The sequence below is a fragment of the Centruroides sculpturatus genome, unplaced genomic scaffold (genome assembly GCF_000671375.1).
Source record: "Centruroides sculpturatus isolate CEXI.00-Female unplaced genomic scaffold, Cexi_2.0 scaffold7, whole genome shotgun sequence".
In the NCBI taxonomy this organism is placed as follows: domain Eukaryota; kingdom Metazoa; phylum Arthropoda; class Arachnida; order Scorpiones; family Buthidae; genus Centruroides; species Centruroides sculpturatus.
This window is the reverse complement of record NW_019384510.1, coordinates 1017649-1044151: the sequence shown is the minus strand read 5'-3', so window position 1 is coordinate 1044151 and position 26503 is coordinate 1017649. Positions and strand designations below refer to the sequence as shown.

The 26503-nt window shown below is 30.9% G+C and overlaps 1 protein-coding gene across 2 annotated transcripts in view; it reads left to right on the top strand.

Moving 5' to 3' along the window:
• The window catches only part of LOC111622377 (serine/threonine-protein kinase WNK1-like), a 132256-nt gene that overhangs the window by 58880 nt on the left and 46873 nt on the right, over window positions 1–26503 (top strand). For both annotated transcript variants that reach the window (XM_023364737.1, XM_023364736.1), the window contains one exon: window positions 4940–8384. In XM_023364737.1, the coding sequence (XP_023220505.1) occupies window positions 4940–8384 (3445 nt within the window). The remainder of the gene's footprint in view (window positions 1–4939; window positions 8385–26503) is intronic.

Sequence of the window (26503 nt, the reverse complement as noted above, 5' to 3'; positions counted from 1 at the left end):
GTATCCCAAAGTCATTGAATAATGTGATGTAGTGTTGATAGTGATATATGTCTGTAGTCAGGGAATTTTTCCCTATACAGCCTTGCTGCAGTATGATAGTTTTCTCCATTAGTCCCATAACAAAATACTGTACTACTATGCATATGTAGCTAGAACTATTTCTAAGATTATCAGCACGAAACCTTTCTCACTAATTTCTAGCTGTATTAACAGGAATACAAACGTTTTTGGCCTTCTTAATAGTGTACCCGAGGAAGGCCCATTACGAAGGCCGAAAACGTTTGTACTCCTGTTAATATGGCTAGAAATTAGTGAGAAAGGTTTTGTGCTGATAATCTTAAAATACTGTACCATATCAATCATTTTAGGTTGTGTATTTTGCCATCTCACTTATTGTAAGAGAATCTCCAATTGCATCACAGTTCCCTACAACTTTTATGCAAATAAGCTGAAGTACATTTTAGATTATGCAATTGCATAACCCAAATGTTTTCGACCCACTTCTAGGGTCTTCCTCATGTGTTCTATCAATTTTTCTGGTGCAATTTCGATTTTAACTGTTCAGGTCTCCAATGCTTCTATCTTTGGAATTTATTTTTTAAAATTTAAAAAACGTTTTAAATAGTAACTGCAAAGCTATATAAGGTTAGTGTGATGTATTTGTTATTTAAAATAATTGGAGAAAATAGTTTGCTTTGTATTTCATCCTTTACACACTTCCTTTTCAATGTGAAATTTTAATTTACTAATGAAAGTAAGTTTATTAGTGTCCCTTGTATTCAAAAGAAATGTTTGCATTTCCTCAGTATATTTTATAGTTTCATTATAATTTTTCACTTTGTTTTGTTTTTTTGTCATAATTTTGAACTTGTACTTCATCTATTTCAATGAGGGTATCTTCTGAGTGAGTAAATGAAATATGGGCATAAATATCATTATTTGTCTTTTCTATGCATGATTCATTATCTATAGAAATAATCAACAGTCACCTTAACCTATTCGATGTTGAAATTCTTCTCTATTGCCTGTGACGCCATGTTGAATTTTTGTGGATATTAAGTCTAACAAATTTTTTTTTCTTTTAAATAATAATCCTATTTACTGTGTCGTTAAAAATTTTTTTTTTATATTGCATAAATGAAATAAATATATTGAAAAATATAAAAACAAAAAAATTTTATTTTAGAAGTTCGTTTTAATATAAAAATTGTGATGCATAGCGACATCTAGTATCAAAAATGTTCCAATGCAGACACAAAAATATTCAGGATCACCCACGCAGGTCAATGAAGTCAACACAAAAATTTTCAGGTACAACGCAGGACAGGTTAAATATTGGGCTATAATATGGTTAATTAAATGATTGATATTAAGTAATTTGTTACTAGAGGTAGACATTAGGCACCATTTCTTAACTAAATTAATAATTATAATTTAAATAAATAATTAAATAAATTTAGAACCTTCTGGAATAAAAGAACTGACCCAGGGCGGGGCTTGAAACCACAACCTCCGCTTGTCACGTGGTGTGCTTGCCAGTTGCGCCACCCGCACGGCAAGCCATGCATTTATATTTGCTTCCCATTTCACTGTTAATTTACCTATATCGATGTTTCTGAAACATCTGGGCTTTTTAGTTTTTTTTGTAACTAGTGGTGTTTTGAATTCTCCTAATATGTTACAGCAAAGCAAAATTATAACTTGCTCTTTTGAAACTTGTCCTCCATTTCACTGTTTCTCTTCAAAATGCATTGTTTTTTGGGAGAACTCACTAGAACAGGCCAGTCTTGTTGGCATTGAAGATGTTTTTTTGCTTCATAGTCTTTGCAAATTGTGTCAAGTTTCATTAACCATTCAGAAACTTGCTGTGAATCTATGGATTTGCTTTTACCACAAATTTTTTTTGAAAGAAATACCATGACATAGTCTAAATTTGTCCACTATCCATTGAAGGCTTTAAAATTTTACATTCCATTTTGCAACTTCTTTAGTCTTTTCTTGTGAAGAGGTCCTGCTTACAGAAATGTCTTACAGAATGGAACAAAACCACTCAAATACTGCAGAATCAACTGCTCGAGTATCAGTTTTGCTAAACTTAACATGCTTGAATTTTAATTAAGTTTGTTATCCCTAATCTATGAATGTCTTCTTTGTTTTTCAATAAGTCACTTACTAGAGTTTCAATTGTAGAAAAGTGCTTTTCAAGATTACGTACACTTAGTTTCTCTCTCTCTCTCTCTCTCTCTGCAACTTCCAAAACTTCAATTTTTAAAGTCAATCTTCTTCTCTTTGATTCCATTCTCGAACAGAACATTCTATGAGTTAAAAGTTCCAACACTATGAGAATAAATAATTAAGAATACCTATTTGTCTGTTAGATACAAATTTATACAGCACCAGAAACAAGAAACACCTCTTAAGTGCAATAAAACATTTATTGCACTAAGGAAAGAAGTGTAACATTTAGCCTACGGTACAGTATTTACATTGCTGTAAGTTTCACATACAAATAAGATTACAGTACATAAATTGATGGTTTCAAATGAACATTACTCTATAGCACTTAAGGATAGTGGTATAGAAAATAGAGGATAAACAGGAAAAGTTTATGGTTTCTTGGTACAATAAGGTTAATTATAACAATAACATAGAAGTTTAATATTAATATGTGTGATGATAAGTGGTTTTTCACAACTTAACTAGATTAGTCTTCTCTAACACATTAAAAGTATTATTTAGCTTCTTACAACCTGCCCTACTCCCCTATTCCTATTTTTAGACAGGTTTTATTTGACACCAATAGTTAAAATTTGTCATCTGAAAGAGTATTTGAACCAATTCTTTGTCTTCATTTTAAAATATTTTGTATGTAATTAATTCTCTCAAAACATTGAAGGTGGGACAAATATTATGTTTTCATAAGGTAGGTTATGGACAAAAGCATCCATTATTTAGAGATAAATATTATAGATGTGCTATTTGAAGGGTCTGGGATTGTAAAAATGTTTAAGTAGAGGTGTACATTATTGGGGAATGTCTGTTAATGGAGGTTTCACTGTATTTGAGAAGTGGGTCCTATTATTTGGACAAATAGCTGTTTATGTTTAAGGCTATGTAGTCACCAAGTTTCCTTTAAATTGGAGACCCGAATATCTGGCTCTGTTTTTGTAACAGCTTAATGTGATACTTTTGCTTTCCAGATGCCAAACTAATAAGGCTACGAGCACCTGCATTAATTAGTATGCAAAACTGGTTGCAATAATTAAACATCAACATCAACAACACATCAACACTGGGGATGTAACTCAACACCTTGTGTAGAACCTGTTACTGGTGTGTTCTGTGAATAATATTCACAGAATGCATTGGTAACAGGTTCCAGACAAGGTGTTGAGTTGCAATAAATAATAATAATTTGAAGTGATAAAAAAAAATTTAAAACTGGCAAAATAGTTGGTGAAATTTTAAATTTTTCAGAGTGATTAAATGTATTAGACTTTTCAGACAACTTATATAGTCAGCAAGTAACAAAAGCTTATACAGTCAATTCGCCTAAATACAAATCACTAGAAGAATAGTAGTTTGCTTTATTGAAAAATTGTATTAATGCTTTTCAGTATAATTAATTTGTATAATTGTATAATTTAGGGAGTTAAGGTTTAATAGGCAGTTGAAATCTTTATAATATTTTGAATTAATTTACTAAATAAAACAAAATTAAATTAAATTAAAAAAAAACAAATTAATGTTCCAAATGATTTTAAAATCAAACAAAATGAAGAGGATACTGTATTTGCTGTTTAAGTGCTGAGTAATATATCAGAGTGGTTAAACAAAACAAAGCTAAAAGAAATCCACGATCAATTCCATTTTCTGTTGAAGATTGTTTGAAAAAGTAAAAAAAAAATACTATTTGATGCCAAAAGAGTAAAAGAAGGAGCCAAATTTGGCACAAACTATTCCAGCTTCACATCACTTCATGCATTTCCCAATATACAAATTAGCACGTGTTTGCATGGGATTACATCCATTTAAAAGGGTGGGCTTTAATATTGTACTCAGAAAATAGAGGTAAACTTTAACCACTATTTTCTGAATACAATAGAATGGTCTGCTAAAACCAGATGTTTGAATTGCTTTACATTTGGAGGTCAAACCTGTCTTTGCTTACTAGGAGAAGAAAATCTATTCTACTCAAAATGAAGCATTCATTACAGTACCACTTTTTATGTTCATGTTGAAAAATGTAAAAAGCAACCATTATTGAAATAGGATTATTTCTTGGATGTTGTGAAGGGAATTTACAGTTTGGTCTAACAAATTCTGTTAAAATTGTTGTTTGCTTTATTGTGTGAAAATTAACATTGTAACAATGAAATTTTATCAGGGAAATGGAAAAATTTGCTTTAATGCAAGAATATGCTTTATCCATGTTTGTTTTAAGGCAAGTTAACCATATAAGTTTTGAACTGTTTGATCCTTTCATAAAAAAACTGAGCATTGCCATATATATCAGCTAGTGATATATAAAATGTAAATGTAATTTATAAGCAAGTATCTTTACAAATTGAAAGTAAATTTTGTCTTAGTGTATTTTATATAGATAATCATTAAATTAAAAATTAATAAAACCAGACAATAATCTTAAATTCTAAAAGGACCAAGATAATGCATTCTTTGTATAATGAATCAATAAATGTTGATGATTTCTTAATCAAGTGATAATTTCTATTTTGTGTATAATAAGTCTGGTATTACAGCAGACGTTGATGATCATTAATTAATGAAACTAAGAGGATCAAGATAAAATAAATGTGTTTTATATACATAACTTTTTATAAACTAAAAATATAGAAAATGTTATGTTCTTTGTAAGATTTTATTTAATGAAACTTATTTCTCATGCTATTTTGTTAATTGTTATAAAATATATTTCTAGGCTTTATCTGGTATCATCATGGAGGAAGATGTAAGAATAGTTGCATTATTAATTCGAAATCAGATAGCTTCATTAGTAAGAGAAAGACAACAACATTTTCATAATCAGCAATTACAGATTCAACAAATTCAGCATATACAACATAATCAAGAACAATTAAGCTCTCAGCAAGAATCTGTTTCTGTACAGCAGCAAATTTCTAATGTTCCATCACTTTCACAAAATGTGCATTCTTTTTCACAAACTGTTCATACAGTACAGTCATTACCCCCAATTATTCAGTCAGTTCCACCTATATCTCAGTCTATACAAGCTGTACAGAACATGCATATTTCCCAGCCAATACAAAATGTTTCATCCCAAATATTGCCTACTATGCAGAATTCTTCTCACTCTGTTATTCAACAAGGACAAAATATGACATCTGTTTCAACACAAATTACACAACCCTTGCAGTCTCTCAATCATCAGAATAATGAAATAGCATCACTTTCACAGAAGGTTTCATCTGTTTCGCAGCAAATTCCAAATTTTCAAACTGGTGCACAAGTTATAGTTTCACAGCAAACAAATCAGCAAACTTCAAAATCAAATCAGTTTGTGAATCCCATTATACAACAATCACAGCAGATGCCACAACCAGTTAATACTTCTTCACAAATAGTTCAAGATTTAAATTCTCAGATGCAAACATCGCAACCTTTAGTTAAAGCTTCTGTTTCTCAATCAGTTTCTCCATGTCAAATTTTACATAGTAAATCAAATACACAAATATCTTCACAAGCTAATTCTAATCAGTTATCTCAAATACCATCTTCTGAAACAAATCCACAGTCAGTCTCTCAATCTTCAACTTTGCCACAGTCTGTTCAATCTATGCATTCTCATATTCAACCAGTTCAAATTTCAACAAGCTGTGGATCAGTACCTCAAATATTCCAATCATCTCAATCTGTACAACAAATGTCATCTATTCCATCTATCCAGCAAACATTTCAATTACAGAATCAACCTTTAACACATCAGTTACAGCAATCTCAACATGTTTTTCAACAAAACCAGAATATTTCTCAACATCTGAAACAGACTCAGAATGTTATTCAGCACAGTTCTTCTCAACAAATTCCTCAGTCTCTTCCACAACAATTACATCAGGATCAATCATTTCCTCAACATCAACAACAAGATCAGTCCATTTCACAACACTTACGTTCAGGATCATCTGCTTCCCAACAGTCTTCACAGGAACAGTCTGCACTTCATTTTTCAAGTCAGTCGGTCTCTCAGAAATTGCAAGATCAATCTACAAGTCACCATGTACAGCAAAGTTCAAATCTCGCACAAGGACAAGCCTTATCTCAACAATTGCAACATGAGCAATCTTTTCTACAGCAAAACTCACAAGAACAACCTATAACATGTATACAGCAGTCGGAACAGCCTGTTTCTCAACACCAATTACCTCAAGATCATGCTTCTTCTCATCATTTACAGCAAGGTCAATCTCTTCCACATGATTTGAATCAAGATCAGTCAACAATTTGCCAACAGTTCACACAAGGTCAGTCTGCACCTAATCAAATATTTGGACAATCTATTATGCAAAAACAAAGTCAAACTACCCAACAGTTGCAGGATGGACAATGTATGTCACAGCAATTTCATCATGACCAAGCTGCTATTCAACATCAGTTACCACAAGGACAGTCTTTACCTCTTCAAGTGCATCAAGGACATGTTTCACAGCAGTTATCTGATAATCAGTCTCTCTCTCAGCATTTACTCCAAGGACAGTCATCTCAGGTATTTGGACAGTCGGTTTCACAACAGTTACAAGGACAATCTGGTTCACAACAACAATCACAGGGACAACCTCCTTCTCAACAGCAACTGTCACAAGGACAGCTTCTCTCTCAACAGCATTTACTTCAAGGACAAGTGATTTCTCAGCAACAACTATCCCAAGAGCAAATTCTCTCTCATCAACAACTGTTGCAAGGACAATCTCTTTCTCAACAGAAACTGCTGCAAGGACAATCTCCTTTCTCTCAACAGCAATTGCCACAAGGGCAGCAAACTTTCTCCCAACAGCAACTGTTGCAAGGGCAACAAAATCTCTCTCAGCAGCAGTTTCAAGGGCAACAAAATTTCTCTCAACAGCAGTTGCAAGGGCAACAGAATCTCTCTCAGCAGCAGTTTCAAGGGCAACAGAATCTCTCTCAACAGCAATTGCAAGGGCAACAGAATCCCTCTCAACAGCAGTTGCAAGGGCAACAGAATCCCTCTCAACAGCACTTGCAAGGGCAACAGAATCCCTCTCAACAGCAGTTGCAAGGGCAACAGAATCCCTCTCAACAGCAGTTGCAAGGGCAACAGAATCTCTCTCAACAGCAGTTGCAAGGACAACAGAATCTCTCTCAACAGCAGTTGCAAGGGCAACCTCTTTCTCAATTGGTACAAGGACAGACATCACGTCATTCACAGCAGGATATATTTTTTTCACAACAATTGCAGCAAGGCCAATTTATTCCACTGCAATTGCAAAACCAAACAGTATTACAACATAATCAATCTATCCCATTTCAGTCACATCAGATCCAATCAACACCACAGCATTTACATCAGTCTGTTTCACAACCTCAGTCTACATCTCAAACACAACATTCTAATCTTCAACAAACTAAGCATTCAGACTCAGTTTTGCAACAGTTTCAAGATCAATCTGTTTTACAACAATTGCAGCAAGACCAATCTGCTATGCATCAATTGCAGAATACACAACCTACTTCACAAGTATCTTGTTATTCTATTCCACATACACAATATTCTCAGAATCCACAACAAATGCATCAAATTTCTCAACAGTTTCAACAAAATCAGCCAGTTGTGTCCCAGTTCTATAATTCTCAGCTTCCAGTATCACATTCAGTTCAACAGCAGAGTTTTGCACAAAGCCTTCAGACACAGTTACAGTCCTCACATTCTGCTATTCAACAAGGACAGACTTCTCATTCTCTTCAAATGGCATCTTCAATGTATCAACAGGATCAGGCATCTGTTTCTCAGCAAATTCCTTCTCATTCACTATCACAATTGCAAACATCTCATTTTCTTTCTCCTTCAGTTCAAACAACACATTCCATTTCACAGCACTTGCAGGCATCGCAAAATATGACACCGTTACAAAATCAATCAATTTCAAATCAAAGTCATGTTGTTCAGCCTGCTCCAGATGAAGCAGTTATGTCAAATCCAATATCTCAGCACATTCCAGTTATGCAAGTTGTATCTCAACAAGCATTGACACAACAGATTCAGAGTACACAATTTATTCATCATGTCCCTCAAGAACAATCTCAACAGATTCCAGCAGAATTGAGCAAATTGAATGAAAAATTGACTTCTCAAGCTTTAATCCATAGTGAAGATCCGTACAATCAAATAGGTAAGTTAAAGAAATAATTAGTAATGTCGTGATAATTTTTAAAATGAATGAATGCCAAAATATGTAAATTATTGCTGGTTGATTATTGAGGTCCATTCTCTGATGAGGTTGTATAGATGTAATTTTAAAAGATTTTTTTTTAATTTGGAAAAAATGTAGTATTTACTTTAGTAAGATCAGTTAATATAATGGGAAATGTTCTCAACTGGTTCAAGGAAATTGCCTATTCAATCCCTTTCTCTTAACAGAGTTTTACTCTAGACATTTGTGAAATAATTAAATTTTTAAATTACTGTATAGATGATGACTTTGCCAGCTTTTATTTTTCTTCTTAAATGAATTTGTTAATAATTTCAATCATAATTAATTTATATTTGGTGTTAATTTAATTTTATAAATAAGAATGCTGCTGTGAAATATAAAAACTTCTCTAAAAAATATTTATATAAAGAAGTACATTTAGATTTTTGAAATTATTTTATTTTGAAGCTGAATGATTGTTGGACTATATTAACACAATCTAATCTGGCAATTGTTTGGCATTAATATAACTGTCAAGCTTACAGACGTTTATATTTGTTTATATTAGTTTATTTGAATAATATTTTTCAATAAAAAATGCAAAAGTATTTTATTAATAGACAATAAAACCAAGCTTAATATTTGTTAATAATCAAATGATGTGACAAAAATCTTGTTGGGCTCTAATACAACTAATTTATTATTAAGTTACTAAGTAATTTGGACTAGAGATAGACAGTTAAGCTGCCATTTTGTGTTAAATTAAAACATTAGAAGTAAATTTAGAATATTCTAGAAGAAAGATTGGCTCAGAATGTAATCTAAATTTGCATCTTTGTTTTCTAATGATTACGTATAATGCAAGGTGGTGGCTTAACTGCCTATCGTTTAGTGTAAATTACTTAGTATCTTAATAGTTAGCTATATTCTAGCCTGACAATAATATGGCTGTATTATTTGATTAATATACAATTTGTTTATATCATTAAATGAAAAAGAAATGAATTGTTTTAAAATTTTATGTACTAATGATGATATCTGCAAATAATTAGTTATATCATTTTTTTTTAAATACAAATTTTGTACTGTAAGTAATAGATATGTATTATATCAATGGTGCGGTTTTCTTTATATTGTTTTAAAAGGTCAATTTTTCAAAGAAAATAGTTCCTCAAAAAATTGATGAAACATTATGGGTTAATTCCACAGAAATAACCGTCGTTTTTTTGCCTGGACTGCATTTAATCAGAGACAAAAGCTTATCTTCGTATTCTTTATTTACTTATTTACTATGCATTTCGGGTGCAATATTTTACAAATACGTGAGCCGTTCACAGCCTGGCACACGTATTTGTAAAATCTAAGTGACTCGTACAACATGGAATTCATATAAAACAGAATTATCAACAGTGTTATAGGGAGGTCGACTGTATATAAATTTTTTGTCAGTGCACATATTGGAATCAAAATAAAAGACCAAATTGGAGGAAAGACTGTGATTGGGAAAGCCTGTGTGTTGTTTTAATTTAAAAAATAAAATTTGAGGATCTATTGTAGTAAGACAGTGATAAAGAATGCCAGGTGATGATAATTAAGTAAAATATCTTCAAAGAATGACTTGAAAACATTTGTGAATTTTTAAAGAATTTAAACAATGTTTAAGATGAATAAAGAGGCAAACTCACTTAGGATGTGGTACATAAACTTTAATAATAATAGATAATTTTGGGAATTAAAAGTTGTAAAAGTTGTCTATTACAGTATGAAGGTTTAGAAATATGTTGTTCAATGAGTGTACTTTCTGTAGGAATAAATGGATTACCATTTAGTGATAAAGGGATGAGGAACCTCTAAGAACTTTATGATATATAGCTGTCCCTTGATAGTCCGACGTTTTGTAATCCGACATGCTCAGTAGTCCGACACACCTCCTGTCTCTGTTATGTGTCTGCTTGCACAGAAGCATATCGCGATGTGAATCTCCCCACCCAATTCTTACACGATGACACATTTCGTGTGTTTTCGTGAGCAGTTCTGTTCAAACAGTTGGAGTAGAGAATATTGTAGGCTACTGCTAGCAAAACAATGCCAAATATGTAATCACTTTCAGTAATCCAAACACTTTTGGTAATCCGACACCCTTTGGTCCCATACCTGTCGGATTATCAAGGGACAGCTATAATGAATTTTTCTATTTATAATCCTTACAAGAAGTATTTGATACTTTTACCATTAAATTTAGTTGGTGTAAAACCCCCTTCTGAAATTAAGATTAAAAATAAATAATTATATACTAGAGCCGAAATTAAATACAATTCCTTTAGTAAACTATCACCATTGACACCAATTTATAGGTGGTGTTGGAAAAAATATATTTTATGTTTTAGTTCCATGCAATTGGAAAAAAGTATATAATTTTTGACAAATTAATATAAATACACACATAAGAAATGTGTGTATTTATATAAATTACTTACTAGACACAAAAAATGTGGACAATTAAATGATATTGGTTGAAAGCTTGTTTGTATTATATCATTGGCATAAGTTTGCACATTGTAATGAATGAAAATGGCTCTTGAATGTGAGTTGTCTGAAGATGCAAAATACTGAATAATTTGTTTAAATTAAGACTAATTGCAAAAGGATGTTGCAGCATTGATTTCATGTGCCTGTAGTTCAGTATCGGATGTTTGGAAGAAATAGACTGACAGGAACATTTAAAAAATTACCATCATTATGGTTGTCCTTGAGTTACATTAAAAAAACAGGATAAACAATTAGTGAAAATATAAACATTTCAAAATAAATAAATTTGGAATGAAAAACCTAAGGAATTAATGTAAGTTTTTACACAGTGAGAAATAGATTAAATAAAAAAGGTTATTCATTCAACAAAGCAAAGCAAAACCTCTACTCACTCATACTCATTGATAAAAATGTTTAACTTGGGCCAAACAACACAAAGATTGGTCCATTTATGACTGGAAAAAAGTGCTTTTTAGTAATAAATCCAGGAAACTTTGGATCAGGCAGTGATTATGATTTATTTGTCTGGTGCAGACCATGTGGAAAATTTAATGCAGATTGTTTACATTTAATCAAATTATCACAATATTTAACAAAATGAACATGTATTTTATCTGCAGGATCATGAGAATTGTGTATAATGCATAGATGATAAATGCTGCTATGTATTTGGACATCCTTGTGACACTTCTGATTCCAACATTGGATAATCACTTTGGAGATTCAGGTGACTTTTTGTTTCAAGACAATAATGCTCCTTGCCATTGAGTCCAATGTGTTAAAGCTATTCTGATACAGAAAAACATTTTAGTGTAAAATAGCCCTTGCAAAGTGGGAGTTAAAAAAGATGTTTTAATAGAAAAAAATCCAACTGATAAGCAGTCACTGGCAGAGGTTATTAAAGATAGGTAGAAGGAAATTAACCCAGAAATGTGTGATAAGGAGATTTATTCACTTCTAAGATAAATTTAGTCTTTTATCAAGGCTAAAGGAGTAATCACAAAATATTAACCATCAAAATTCATAAACTTAAAAAAAATTTTTTTTTTTTGTATTTTTTGGTTAGCAAAGCATTAGTCAGTTGGCTACTATTTATTTATTTATTTACATTTAATTGGAAATGTCAGAGACGATTGTATTCCACCCCCCAATAACAAAGAAAAAAAATGATCCCCAATAAAATGATTACAAAATATAAAAGATATAACAGACATAATAAAAAAAATTATAAATTAAGTAAGACAACAGATACATTATATATTATATAAAATAGATTTACATTTATTTTTAAAAAAATTAAAATCACGATATAGATAAGGTTCAACAGGCTGTATGTGAGATGCTATACGGTAAAAAAAAGATCTTTGGGAAAGAGAAAGGCGGAAAAAAGGGATGAAGAAGCATGATGTATTACGAGTTCTTACAGTAGGGATGCGGAGACCTAGCCAGTAATTGAAGATTAGACCATTGAAGTATTTAAAACAGAGAATGCGGTCAAAATATTTTAAGCGATCAGAAAGATTTGGAAGACCAAGGCGAACTCTTGCCACATCGTGGTTGTTTGTAATTGGTAAATTGCAGAATTTGTGTATCAGAAAATAAACTTTATTTAATTCAGATTGTATTTTTTGAATCAGATAAGGGGCAGCCATGGCCCAGACAGGTAAACAATAATCGACTATTGATTGAAAATTAGTAAAGAAAATTGTTCTTTTTTTAGCTAAAGCAAACTTTTATTTTTTATTTTTTACATAATGATTATTCTAAATATAATTTATTTAATTACAAAGAAGAATTTTTTATCAAACAAAATATTTACAAAACATATGCTGAAGTTGTTAAAAATTGTATCATACGGGAGGCATAAATTTTGATATGTTATGTAGCATAGATGTAAAAGTTTCCTGTTTGACATATTGTCTTTACGACATAAATTTTATTAGGTACGACTGCAAATGGTGATGAGAAGTACCATGGTGTACTTTGCTTCTCCATTTGAAGCTGTCTCATACCTCTCTATATTTTGCATTTGGCACCCTGTGTTGGGGTCCACAAAATTGTATTTATGATTTACTTGAAAATGTTCAAAACCAGTTTTTTGTAATTCCTGATGTTTGTAAGTTTTCCAACAATCTGAATAAATGGTAGTTCCTTCCTGATTATTATTTTTTATTTCCTTCATTAAAGTTTTAGCTGAATGGTTTGGCACAGACACTAGAAAACATTCTTTTAATTTCCTACATATACCACCAAATACCCACTGTTGCAGAAAAATGCAGCCAACATTTAGCTTTCTGCACATACATATAGTTTCATCAATTTCTATGATTTTATTTACACCACCAATCTTTAAATTAGGACAATTTATTAGAGAATAGGTGCATATCTCTTGCATATAATTGTTCTACTCAACTGTCATACTTGGATTAACTCCTAGTTGCATTTGACAGAAATCACAGGATGTTAATTCCAACGACCATAAATATATGAAATGAATAGTGATGCCACGAATAGTGATTTTGCTGAATATCGAATATTCTGCTATGCTGTTGGCCGAAGCGCCAACAGCGTAGCAGAATATATGTGTACATTTCGCAAAATATGTGTACATATTCGGCAAAATATGTGTACATTTCGCAAATGACAGGTTACGACCTGTCTCATTGCGGTGGGTGTGGTAGTGACACTGCGGGCGCATTTGTTTTATTTGCGAGTAGATCATGTCATGACATGCATTATTTGTTCATTGTTACATCAAATTGTGTTACTAATAGTCCTTATTACTAAAAAATATCACTGTTTGTATCACTTTATATGAAAACTGTTTGCCTACATCGGATGGCAGACCTTTACAAGTGGTGGTCAGCAAACGCAAAACAGTATCCAAGCCTGACAGAATTCGCTAAGATTTATCTATCGTCTCCTGGCAGTAGTGTATATAATTAGAGGCTATTTTCAGAAGCAGGTATAGTTTGAGGAAAAGTGCAACCGTTTGCTATCAACAAATGCTGAAAAAGTGGTTTCCTTTATCATGACTTACCACTGATAGATTTTAAGTATTAAATGTAATATTTTGTCATTAAAATAAATACGTTTTTGAGTAATATGTTTTTTTTTCATGATTTGGTATTCGGTATTCGGTATTCGGCCGAATAGTATGCAACATTCAGCTGAATACCGAATATTAAAAAAAGTAGCCGAATACCGAATAGTAGCCGAATATTCGTGGCATCTCTAAAATGAATGGCATTCAAAAAGGAAATACATGAATCTACAAACCAATTGTTGGTTCTAATACCTTTCTTGTCGCAACATGTATGTATATGACATGACAGCTCCCTTTTGGAGTATCTGATGAACAAAAATACAAATACATTTCGTGATTTTTTGTGCAGAATCTTTCTTTATACAAAATTCATTTTGTTGAAATAAAGAAATTGCTTCTCCTCTGTCGTTGGGCAGCTCCAAAGTGTAAAATCCATTTTCGATTAATATTAATAAATCTACTTGAAAAAACAAATACTTGCTAAACACACTCATCATATAAGCAAACTAAGCTAAGTAAAGACACTTATCACCTGTGCGTAAAAGTACTTTACATAATCCAGTTAGATTTATGATGTGTGAATGATGACATCGCATGGTCGGTATTATGACAAATTAAAAAAATATAGTAATAAAAATTTTAAAAACCTATATATAAATAAGAAAAAAGTTAATAAATAATTGCAACATAAAATGTACTAGAAGTAATTAAATTTTCATTCCTACAGTGATAGCAGCATATAAATATGCTAATAGTTTTATCAAGAATCATGTAGAAATAGAATGTGTGTTAAATTTACAATGAACCTTTCATAATTAATTTATCCTATTATTAGAAACAGTGAGAAACAGTAAAGGTTCCTTACTCATTTTAAACACTTATTCTTTTGTATAATTGAAATTTCAGATATGAGAGCTATTTAGATTGCATCAATTGACTGGTGCTCTGCTAACTGAAAAGCACCTTTTTTAAAATCATACCTTTTTCTACTATCAAGTCAATTCAACTGGTGTTAATTTTTGTTTCATATTATTTAAAAGATGTATATTAAATACAGTGTTGTAATAAACGTAACTGTATTTAATTTTGGCTTTAGCATATACCATATTTACTCTCATATGAGACAAGGTTTTTATTCATTTTTCACTGTTTCAAAGACCTAGGTCGTCCTATACGTGTTGAGCAAAGGATTCTTTGTGTTTTTGCAATAATTTTTGTGAACTGTTTACTCGCATTTTTTACCGGATGCTCACCCTCTTGTGTTTAAAAACAAAAGTATTTTATCTGGGTTGTTTGAATCATTCTTGTGTATTGTCAAGAGTAAAGATAAATTGCAATAGGACAGGGATGGCAAACATTTTTGAGTCTGTGTGCCACATAGTAAGCATATTAAGCATACATTTCTTTAAAAATGTTTGTGTGTGCAGAAGTTTTAGACTTCGAGTAAATGACTGAGCGGACAAAGCTTATTGCTCTTGTGGACCGAAGATCAAAACCCCAGAAAATTTTCGGGTGGTGATCCATTTTTTACCACCTGACTGTCCCATTGTGGGCTTGCTAAATAAAAAAAGCCCTCTTAGTGCTCACAGAGCAAAAAGAGTTTTAAAAAACTACATTTATATAAATAAAATAATATGCTGTAATTAGATTACTCTAATTACAGCATATTATGTAATTAGAACCTAATGTAAAGAACCTGATTGAAATTTTAATCTATTCTCACATGATTATTTGGAAATCAGAATTTGGAGAAACTCATAAATGTAATTGACGAAGAGTGAATTTGACTGTTAAAAATTGGCAAAAAAGGTTCCTAATTGTCCAGCTTTACATGAACAAATTATGTTGTTGATTTTACAAGATTTTTCATTAAAATGCCAATAATTTTTGTGGAAAAATGCGTGCATCTGATATTTTATTTGTGATTAAACGAAATAAACTTAGAATTGTATTAATAAATCTAATTTTCTTCATATTGATCTTTAAAGTCACATATTGTCCTATATGCGAGATCATCTTATACGCGAGTAAATATGGTATTTGTTTATCTTAATCTTTTTCCAGCAATAGGGTTTAATAAATATTTTCAGTTTATTTTATAAACCAAAAACATTTTCAAACTACAAAATGTTCTGTACACAAATTTTCACTAAACTGTCAAAATAGTCCAGCTGTATCAAAACTATCTTCCTAATGTTTTTGACTTACTCTGAAGATCTTCATTAGGAAATTTGAATACTGGAATGCTTGTTCACATTCTGTTTCTGGAATATATATGTATTTTGTGTGTCATGTTTCATAAGCATGTTTTTACTTTTGTCTGAACAGAGTAAGGTGACATTATGATCTAGTAGCCATTTTTTACTTCTTATGTTATACCAAAAGTGCTGGTGATTCTCTTCTCTATGATACTTTATTCAGAGGGCCATTTTCCATCGGAAGAACTTTTCTGTACATATGTTAAGTCTTGTAAACTATTTTCTAGATTTAGCATCATATGTTTGATTTTGATTTATATACAGGTAACCCGCGTATAACATGGCACTTCTATAGCACAGATTCACGCTAACACGGTTCGAGAATTGGGAACAACCCCGTATAACACAATACATTTATAGCACGGGTTCACTCTAACATGGCTTGGGAATTGGGTAAAACCTTTGTACAACATGAAATGTAATAAAGGGTGCATTCTTTTATACCTTAAATGTAATAAAGGGTGCATTCTTTTATACCTTAAATGTAATAAAGGGTGCATTCTTTTATACTTTTTAACTTTGCGCGAGCATTCTAATTGCTTTCGTGGCTACTTTGAATGCTCTTTCAACAAATATTCCATTTAATGGTTAAATTTTACAATTGGGACCCTTCTTTTGCCTCTAAAAGCTCATTTTAGAATTACAGATTCCTCCATCATGATACTATTGATAGTGCGGGTGCTGCCATCTTTCTTTCACCGTCGTTCCTAAATGCCTACAAACAGCAGCGCACTTCCATTGCAGAGCGACCGCTATTAACGAACGTTAATAGTTACCTAAAAACTGTTACCAGTTGATGATGCTCATGTTGAGATCATCATATAGGATGAATAATCCTCTGATAAAATATTTACTTAAATAATAAATAAGTATTTTACCTATTCAAAAATTAATAATAAATCTGATTTAAATAAGGATTTAACAGCATGTTTTTTAATTTTTGGAAGTAACCCCCTTTTCGCACTAGTTCTTTGTTTCATATAACATGGATTCGCATAACACAGCAAATTTTTGGAACGTAACTCCCGTGTTATACAGGGGTTACCTGTATATATATATATATTTGCCATATTGGATATATAATATGGCAAATAAATAAAATATACAGTATATGTATATATCTATCTTTCTTTTTGTTGAATCATTAAATATTATTAGACAACAAATTTAGCATTGTTTCACATTGCTGTTATGGTACCTCAGCTCTTCATTTTTCATTTTATAAAGAGGATCAATGTTTTACATTTTTATGCCATACTTCATTAATTTTCCATGTCTTACAAATATGCATTACATGACATCACTGCATTGCAACTGTCATGTCAATGTGTAAACTGGCAAGATAAATAACAATTATCAGAGCAGAGTGATATTTCAAATAAAAGTATTTCAATTTTTTGAAAAGTTCTTCAATTTCTCAAAATATTTGCCATATTGTGTATATGTATAGAATACGGCAATTAAATATATATTAGTTTATTTTTTGAATTATTTTTATTTGTATGATGAGGATGCCATGATAGGAAATATTAAGAATTAAACATAATAGTGAGTATACTTCAAAAACTTGTGATAGATGATGAAAATGTGTGATGAGAATTTGTGGCTATATAAATAGAACACCAAATACTCAGACTAATACTGAATGTATTTATCAATCCTAAGTTATATGGTTCACAAATTTGATATTCCAACAAATTCTTCAGCATTGGTTCTTACAAACTTAAATTACAAAATAGAATAAAGGAAGAGAAGAATTTATACAATAGATAAAATTGAAAAAAAGGAGAACAACACAAAAATATGTTGTCGAGAAAATAAACAGGGTTTGAGTTTTAAACTTTCTCTTATATTTTAGCAGAGACACATGTGTAACTTGGGTGATAAGGATTTTTTACTTTTTGTTCACTTTTTTTCTTTTCCAAATGTCCTGCATTTATATATATTTGACAAAACTGAATTTCTTTGCTTAATTGAATTTTGTTTTTGACACACACAAAAATGTTAACAAACACACATTTTTTTCTGCTTATTTTCACTCCTTCCACTTTAATGTAGGGCAAGAACCAGGTTTTCCCTTTTCACTTTGGTTTGACCCCTTGGGTCACTCCCTTCCATAAATCTGGCAAAGAATTAAAGAAAGGACAAAGAGGTAGAAGATAGGAAAGGACAGAATTTACAAACTAAACAGAAAAATTTTAACCAGTGGCAACACATTGCCACAGTGTTGTTGATTAAAAGACATTAAGGTAGAAAACATTACTAATACAAAACATTGTCATAACACATTGTCATGTATAATGTTTTATATACAGACTAACTATTTGAATATAATATATGATTATGAAGAACATTTGCTTATATATTAAAATACTGTCATATAATTGTTATAAATTTATTGTCGATATAACTGAAATATCTCATAAATAAAAAAAATATTAAAAAATTTTAAATATCAATAAACTTGCAATCTGTTTTTAGAAAATGTTTTGTTGAATTGTGTGATTAGTGGTAAAATTTTCTGATTTAATGTTACACAACTTATTTATTGCAATTTAATTAAATTTTTAAAATCTTTATTAGTATAATTTAAATGTTATTGTATATTTTATTAAATATTACATGTTTCTGGATATAAAATATATTTTATTTGTTTAAGTTTGAAACAAATTTATAAACCTGTTAATTAGGCCTGTTTCTGATTATATGTAACTGTTTTCATACATTATTGTGACTTATTTCATAGTTGGACAAGCTAAATAAATGGTTTTTATAAACATAGTGTTATTTTCTTTGTAATTTTATTATGCTAAATTATGATACAGTGGATTTCGCTTAATTTAATTAATTGGGACAACGGTGAATCGGGGCAGCCACTTTATTGGGCCAAATCTCAAAGAACGGAAACCAACTAATAAATTAATACATAATTTAATTGCTTAATTGGGACAGTAGCAGAAAAGGAATTTAGCAATTTTTGATATATTTTAGTAATCTTTCGAAAATATGTAGGCACTATGTACACTAATGTCGAGTAGGCCTAACAATTGGCAGTGACAAAGTGATTTTGTCTTGCTCGGGCAGTTTGGTTTTTCCAGAGGGGGTCAGCATAGCAGGATGTATCACACAGGGATTTTATCTGAGTCAGACCTGAATGTGAGTTACTGACCCTGTTCTGGATTGGACCAGATGATCCCTTTAAAAGCAAAGGGACAAAGATCACCGGACAATTTTTGGAGGTGTCTCGACTGAGTTGGAAGACAGCTAGAGTTTCCTTGGAAAGTATTGTGTGCATAATTACGTCTAGATTTAGACAGCAGCCATCTGATTGTTGAGACCAGCATCGAGCTGGCAGATTCTACAGACACTCCCGCTGAAGTGGCCAATCTCCAAGTAAAGGAAACTGTGCTTAAAGGAAGACCGTAAAATGACTTTTGGACAAACCTTTTTCTTTCTCCCTTTTTACTTAGAACATGTTCTAACTAAAAAGAAAGAAAGGAAAAATTGTTCGATCAGGAACGAATCAAATGGTCAACCCTTGTTTACGTTACTACTAATATTTGGCAACACTAGCATTATGCGAATCAGTTATCTATTGTCGTGAGTCTGGCAAATTTACAGTACAAATATTTTCTGTATTTTGGTTTAATAAAGCATTAAAATATGCACCTAATTATTTTTTACTTACTTATTTCTTTACCTATGTATTACATATTTTATTGTACAATTTATTATTAGTTTGTTTAATTGGGGCAGCTGCTTAATTGGGCCAAAATGGATTAGTCCCAATGTGTCCCAGTTAAGTGGAATCCACTGTATTGTAAATTGAATACATTTTCTTAAGTTACAAAGTTTGAAAAATTGTTTATATCGATAAAAAAAAATTTGTAATTAAAAAAAAATCTATTCATGAAAAATTGTGTGTTAATCAGTTCACAAGAAAGTAGTTTGTTTACAGAGTGGAAAATGATAATTTTGCATTTTTAAATGCGGGAATTTGTATTGAAAACGTGTTTGCAGTTTTTAATGATAAAACTTTNTTTAGCTAAAGCAAACTTTTATTTTTTATTTTTTACATAATGATTATTCTAAATATAATTTATTTAATTACAAAGAAGAATTTTTTATCAAACAAAATATTTACAAAACATATGCTGAAGTTGTTAAAAATTGTATCATACGGGAGGCATAAATTTTGATATGTTATGTAGCATAGATGTAAAAGTTTCCTGTTTGACATATTGTCTTTACGACATAAATTTTATTAGGTACGACTGCAAATGGTGATGAGAAGTACCATGGTGTACTTTGCTTCTCCATTTGAAGCTGTCTCATACCTCTCTATATTTTGCATTTGGCACCCTGTGTTGGGGTCCACAAAATTGTATTTATGATTTACTTGAAAATGTTCAAAACCAGTTTTTTGTAATTCCTGATGTTTGTAAGTTTTCCAACAATCTGAATAAATGGTAGTTCCTTCCTGATTATTATTTTTTATTTCCTTCATTAAAGTTTTAGCTGAATGGTTTGGCACAGACACTAGAAAACATTCTTTTAATTTCCTACATATACCACCAAATACCCACTGTTGCAGAAAAATGCAGCCAACATTTAGCTTTCTGCACATACATATAGTTTCATCAATTTCTATGATTTTATTTACACCACCAATCTTTAAATTAGGACAATTTATTAGAGAATAGGTGCATATCTCTTGCATATAATTGTTCTACTCAACTGTCATACTTGGATTAACTCCTAGTTGCATTTGACAGAAATCACAGGATGTTAATTCCAACGACCATAAATATATGAAATGAATAGTGATGCCACGAATAGTGATTTTGCTGAATATCGAATATTCTGCTATGCTGTTGGCCGAAGCGCCAACAGCGTAGCAGAATATATGTGTACATTTCGCAAAATATGTGTACATATTCGGCAAAATATGTGTACATTTCGCAAATGACAGGTTACGACCTGTCTCATTGCGGTGGGTGTGGTAGTGACACTGCGGGCGCATTTGTTTTATTTGCGAGTAGATCATGTCATGACATGCATTATTTGTTCATTGTTACATCAAATTGTGTTACTAATAGTCCTTATTACTAAAAAATATCACTGTTTGTATCACTTTATATGAAAACTGTTTGCCTACATCGGATGGCAGACCTTTACAAGTGGTGGTCAGCAAACGCAAAACAGTATCCAAGCCTGACAGAATTCGCTAAGATTTATCTATCGTCTCCTGGCAGTAGTGTATATAATTAGAGGCTATTTTCAGAAGCAGGTATAGTTTGAGGAAAAGTGCAACCGTTTGCTATCAACAAATGCTGAAAAAGTGGTTTCCTTTATCATGACTTACCACTGATAGATTTTAAGTATTAAATGTAATATTTTGTCATTAAAATAAATACGTTTTTGAGTAATATGTTTTTTTTTCATGATTTGGTATTCGGTATTCGGCCGAATAGTATGCAACATTCAGCTGAATACCGAATATTAAAAAAAGTAGCCGAATACCGAATAGTAGCCGAATATTCGTGGCATCTCTAAAATGAATGGCATTCAAAAAGGAAATACATGAATCTACAAACCAATTGTTGGTTCTAATACCTTTCTTGTCGCAACATGTATGTATATGACATGACAGCTCCCTTTTGGAGTATCTGATGAACAAAAATACAAATACATTTCGTGATTTTTTGTGCAGAATCTTTCTTTATACAAAATTCATTTTGTTGAAATAAAGAAATTGCTTCTCCTCTGTCGTTGGGCAGCTCCAAAGTGTAAAATCCATTTTCGATTAATATTAATAAATCTACTTGAAAAAACAAATACTTGCTAAACACACTCATCATATAAGCAAACTAAGCTAAGTAAAGACACTTATCACCTGTGCGTAAAAGTACTTTACATAATCCAGTTAGATTTATGATGTGTGAATGATGACATCGCATGGTCGGTATTATGACAAATTAAAAAAATATAGTAATAAAAATTTTAAAAACCTATATATAAATAAGAAAAAAGTTAATAAATAATTGCAACATAAAATGTACTAGAAGTAATTAAATTTTCATTCCTACAGTGATAGCAGCATATAAATATGCTAATAGTTTTATCAAGAATCATGTAGAAATAGAATGTGTGTTAAATTTACAATGAACCTTTCATAATTAATTTATCCTATTATTAGAAACAGTGAGAAACAGTAAAGGTTCCTTACTCATTTTAAACACTTATTCTTTTGTATAATTGAAATTTCAGATATGAGAGCTATTTAGATTGCATCAATTGACTGGTGCTCTGCTAACTGAAAAGCACCTTTTTTAAAATCATACCTTTTTCTACTATCAAGTCAATTCAACTGGTGTTAATTTTTGTTTCATATTATTTAAAAGATGTATATTAAATACAGTGTTGTAATAAACGTAACTGTATTTAATTTTGGCTTTAGCATATACCATATTTACTCTCATATGAGACAAGGTTTTTATTCATTTTTCACTGTTTCAAAGACCTAGGTCGTCCTATACGTGTTGAGCAAAGGATTCTTTGTGTTTTTGCAATAATTTTTGTGAACTGTTTACTCGCATTTTTTACCGGATGCTCACCCTCTTGTGTTTAAAAACAAAAGTATTTTATCTGGGTTGTTTGAATCATTCTTGTGTATTGTCAAGAGTAAAGATAAATTGCAATAGGACAGGGATGGCAAACATTTTTGAGTCTGTGTGCCACATAGTAAGCATATTAAGCATACATTTCTTTAAAAATGTTTGTGTGTGCAGAAGTTTTAGACTTCGAGTAAATGACTGAGCGGACAAAGCTTATTGCTCTTGTGGACCGAAGATCAAAACCCCAGAAAATTTTCAGGTGGTGATCCATTTTTTACCACCTGACTGTCCCATTGTGGGCTTGCTAAATAAAAAAAGCCCTCTTAGTGCTCACAGAGCAAAAAGAGTTTTAAAAAACTACATTTATATAAATAAAATAATATGCTGTAATTAGATTACTCTAATTACAGCATATTATGTAATTAGAACCTAATGTAAAGAACCTGATTGAAATTTTAATCTATTCTCACATGATTATTTGGAAATCAGAATTTGGAGAAACTCATAAATGTAATTGACGAAGAGTGAATTTGACTGTTAAAAATTGGCAAAAAAGGTTCCTAATTGTCCAGCTTTACATGAACAAATTATGTTGTTGATTTTACAAGATTTTTCATTAAAATGCCAATAATTTTTGTGGAAAAATGCGTGCATCTGATATTTTATTTGTGATTAAACGAAATAAACTTAGAATTGTATTAATAAATCTAATTTTCTTCATATTGATCTTTAAAGTCACATATTGTCCTATATGCGAGATCATCTTATACGCGAGTAAATATGGTATTTGTTTATCTTAATCTTTTTCCAGCAATAGGGTTTAATAAATATTTTCAGTTTATTTTATAAACCAAAAACATTTTCAAACTACAAAATGTTCTGTACACAAATTTTCACTAAACTGTCAAAATAGTCCAGCTGTATCAAAACTATCTTCCTAATGTTTTTGACTTACTCTGAAGATCTTCATTAGGAAATTTGAATACTGGAATGCTTGTTCACATTCTGTTTCTGGAATATATATGTATTTTGTGTGTCATGTTTCATAAGCATGTTTTTACTTTTGTCTGAACAGAGTAAGGTGACATTATGATCTAGTAGCCATTTTTTACTTCTTATGTTATACCAAAAGTGCTGGTGATTCTCTTCTCTATGATACTTTATTCAGAGGGCCATTTTCCATCGGAAGAACTTTTCTGTACATATGTTAAGTCTTGTAAACTATTTTCTAGATTTAGCATCATATGTTTGATTTTGATTTATATACAGGTAACCCGCGTATAACATGGCACTTCTATAGCACAGATTCACGCTAACACGGTTCGAGAATTGGGAACAACCCCGTATAACACAATACATTTATAGCACGGGTTCACTCTAACATGGCTTGGGAATTGGGTAAAACCTTTGTACAACATGAAATGTAATAAAGGGTGCATTCTTTTATACCTTAAATGTAATAAAGGGTGCATTCTTTTATACCTTAAATGTAATAAAGGGTGCATTCTTTTATACTTTTTAACTTTGCGCGAGCATTCTAATTGCTTTCGTGGCTACTTTGAATGCTCTTTCAACAAATATTCCATTTAATGGTTAAATTTTACAATTGGGACCCTTCTTTTGCCTCTAAAAGCTCATTTTAGAATTACAGATTCCTCCATCATGATACTATTGATAGTGCGGGTGCTGCCATCTTTCTTTCACCGTCGTTCCTAAATGCCTACAAACAGCAGCGCACTTCCATTGCAGAGCGACCGCTATTAACGAACGTTAATAGTTACCTAAAAACTGTTACCAGTTGATGATGCTCATGTTGAGATCATCATATAGGATGAATAATCCTCTGATAAAATATTTACTTAAATAATAAATAAGTATTTTACCTATTCAAAAATTAATAATAAATCTGATTTAAATAAGGATTTAACAGCATGTTTTTTAATTTTTGGAAGTAACCCCCTTTTCGCACTAGTTCTTTGTTTCATATAACATGGATTCGCATAACACAGCAAATTTTTGGAACGTAACTCCCGTGTTATACAGGGGTTACCTGTATATATATATATATTTGCCATATTGGATATATAATATGGCAAATAAATAAAATATACAGTATATGTATATATCTATCTTTCTTTTTGTTGAATCATTAAATATTATTAGACAACAAATTTAGCATTGTTTCACATTGCTGTTATGGTACCTCAGCTCTTCATTTTTCATTTTATAAAGAGGATCAATGTTTTACATTTTTATGCCATACTTCATTAATTTTCCATGTCTTACAAATATGCATTACATGACATCACTGCATTGCAACTGTCATGTCAATGTGTAAACTGGCAAGATAAATAACAATTATCAGAGCAGAGTGATATTTCAAATAAAAGTATTTCAATTTTTTGAAAAGTTCTTCAATTTCTCAAAATATTTGCCATATTGTGTATATGTATAGAATACGGCAATTAAATATATATTAGTTTATTTTTTGAATTATTTTTATTTGTATGATGAGGATGCCATGATAGGAAATATTAAGAATTAAACATAATAGTGAGTATACTTCAAAAACTTGTGATAGATGATGAAAATGTGTGATGAGAATTTGTGGCTATATAAATAGAACACCAAATACTCAGACTAATACTGAATGTATTTATCAATCCTAAGTTATATGGTTCACAAATTTGATATTCCAACAAATTCTTCAGCATTGGTTCTTACAAACTTAAATTACAAAATAGAATAAAGGAAGAGAAGAATTTATACAATAGATAAAATTGAAAAAAAGGAGAACAACACAAAAATATGTTGTCGAGAAAATAAACAGGGTTTGAGTTTTAAACTTTCTCTTATATTTTAGCAGAGACACATGTGTAACTTGGGTGATAAGGATTTTTTACTTTTTGTTCACTTTTTTTCTTTTCCAAATGTCCTGCATTTATATATATTTGACAAAACTGAATTTCTTTGCTTAATTGAATTTTGTTTTTGACACACACAAAAATGTTAACAAACACACATTTTTTTCTGCTTATTTTCACTCCTTCCACTTTAATGTAGGGCAAGAACCAGGTTTTCCCTTTTCACTTTGGTTTGACCCCTTGGGTCACTCCCTTCCATAAATCTGGCAAAGAATTAAAGAAAGGACAAAGAGGTAGAAGATAGGAAAGGACAGAATTTACAAACTAAACAGAAAAATTTTAACCAGTGGCAACACATTGCCACAGTGTTGTTGATTAAAAGACATTAAGGTAGAAAACATTACTAATACAAAACATTGTCATAACACATTGTCATGTATAATGTTTTATATACAGACTAACTATTTGAATATAATATATGATTATGAAGAACATTTGCTTATATATTAAAATACTGTCATATAATTGTTATAAATTTATTGTCGATATAACTGAAATATCTCATAAATAAAAAAAATATTAAAAAATTTTAAATATCAATAAACTTGCAATCTGTTTTTAGAAAATGTTTTGTTGAATTGTGTGATTAGTGGTAAAATTTTCTGATTTAATGTTACACAACTTATTTATTGCAATTTAATTAAATTTTTAAAATCTTTATTAGTATAATTTAAATGTTATTGTATATTTTATTAAATATTACATGTTTCTGGATATAAAATAT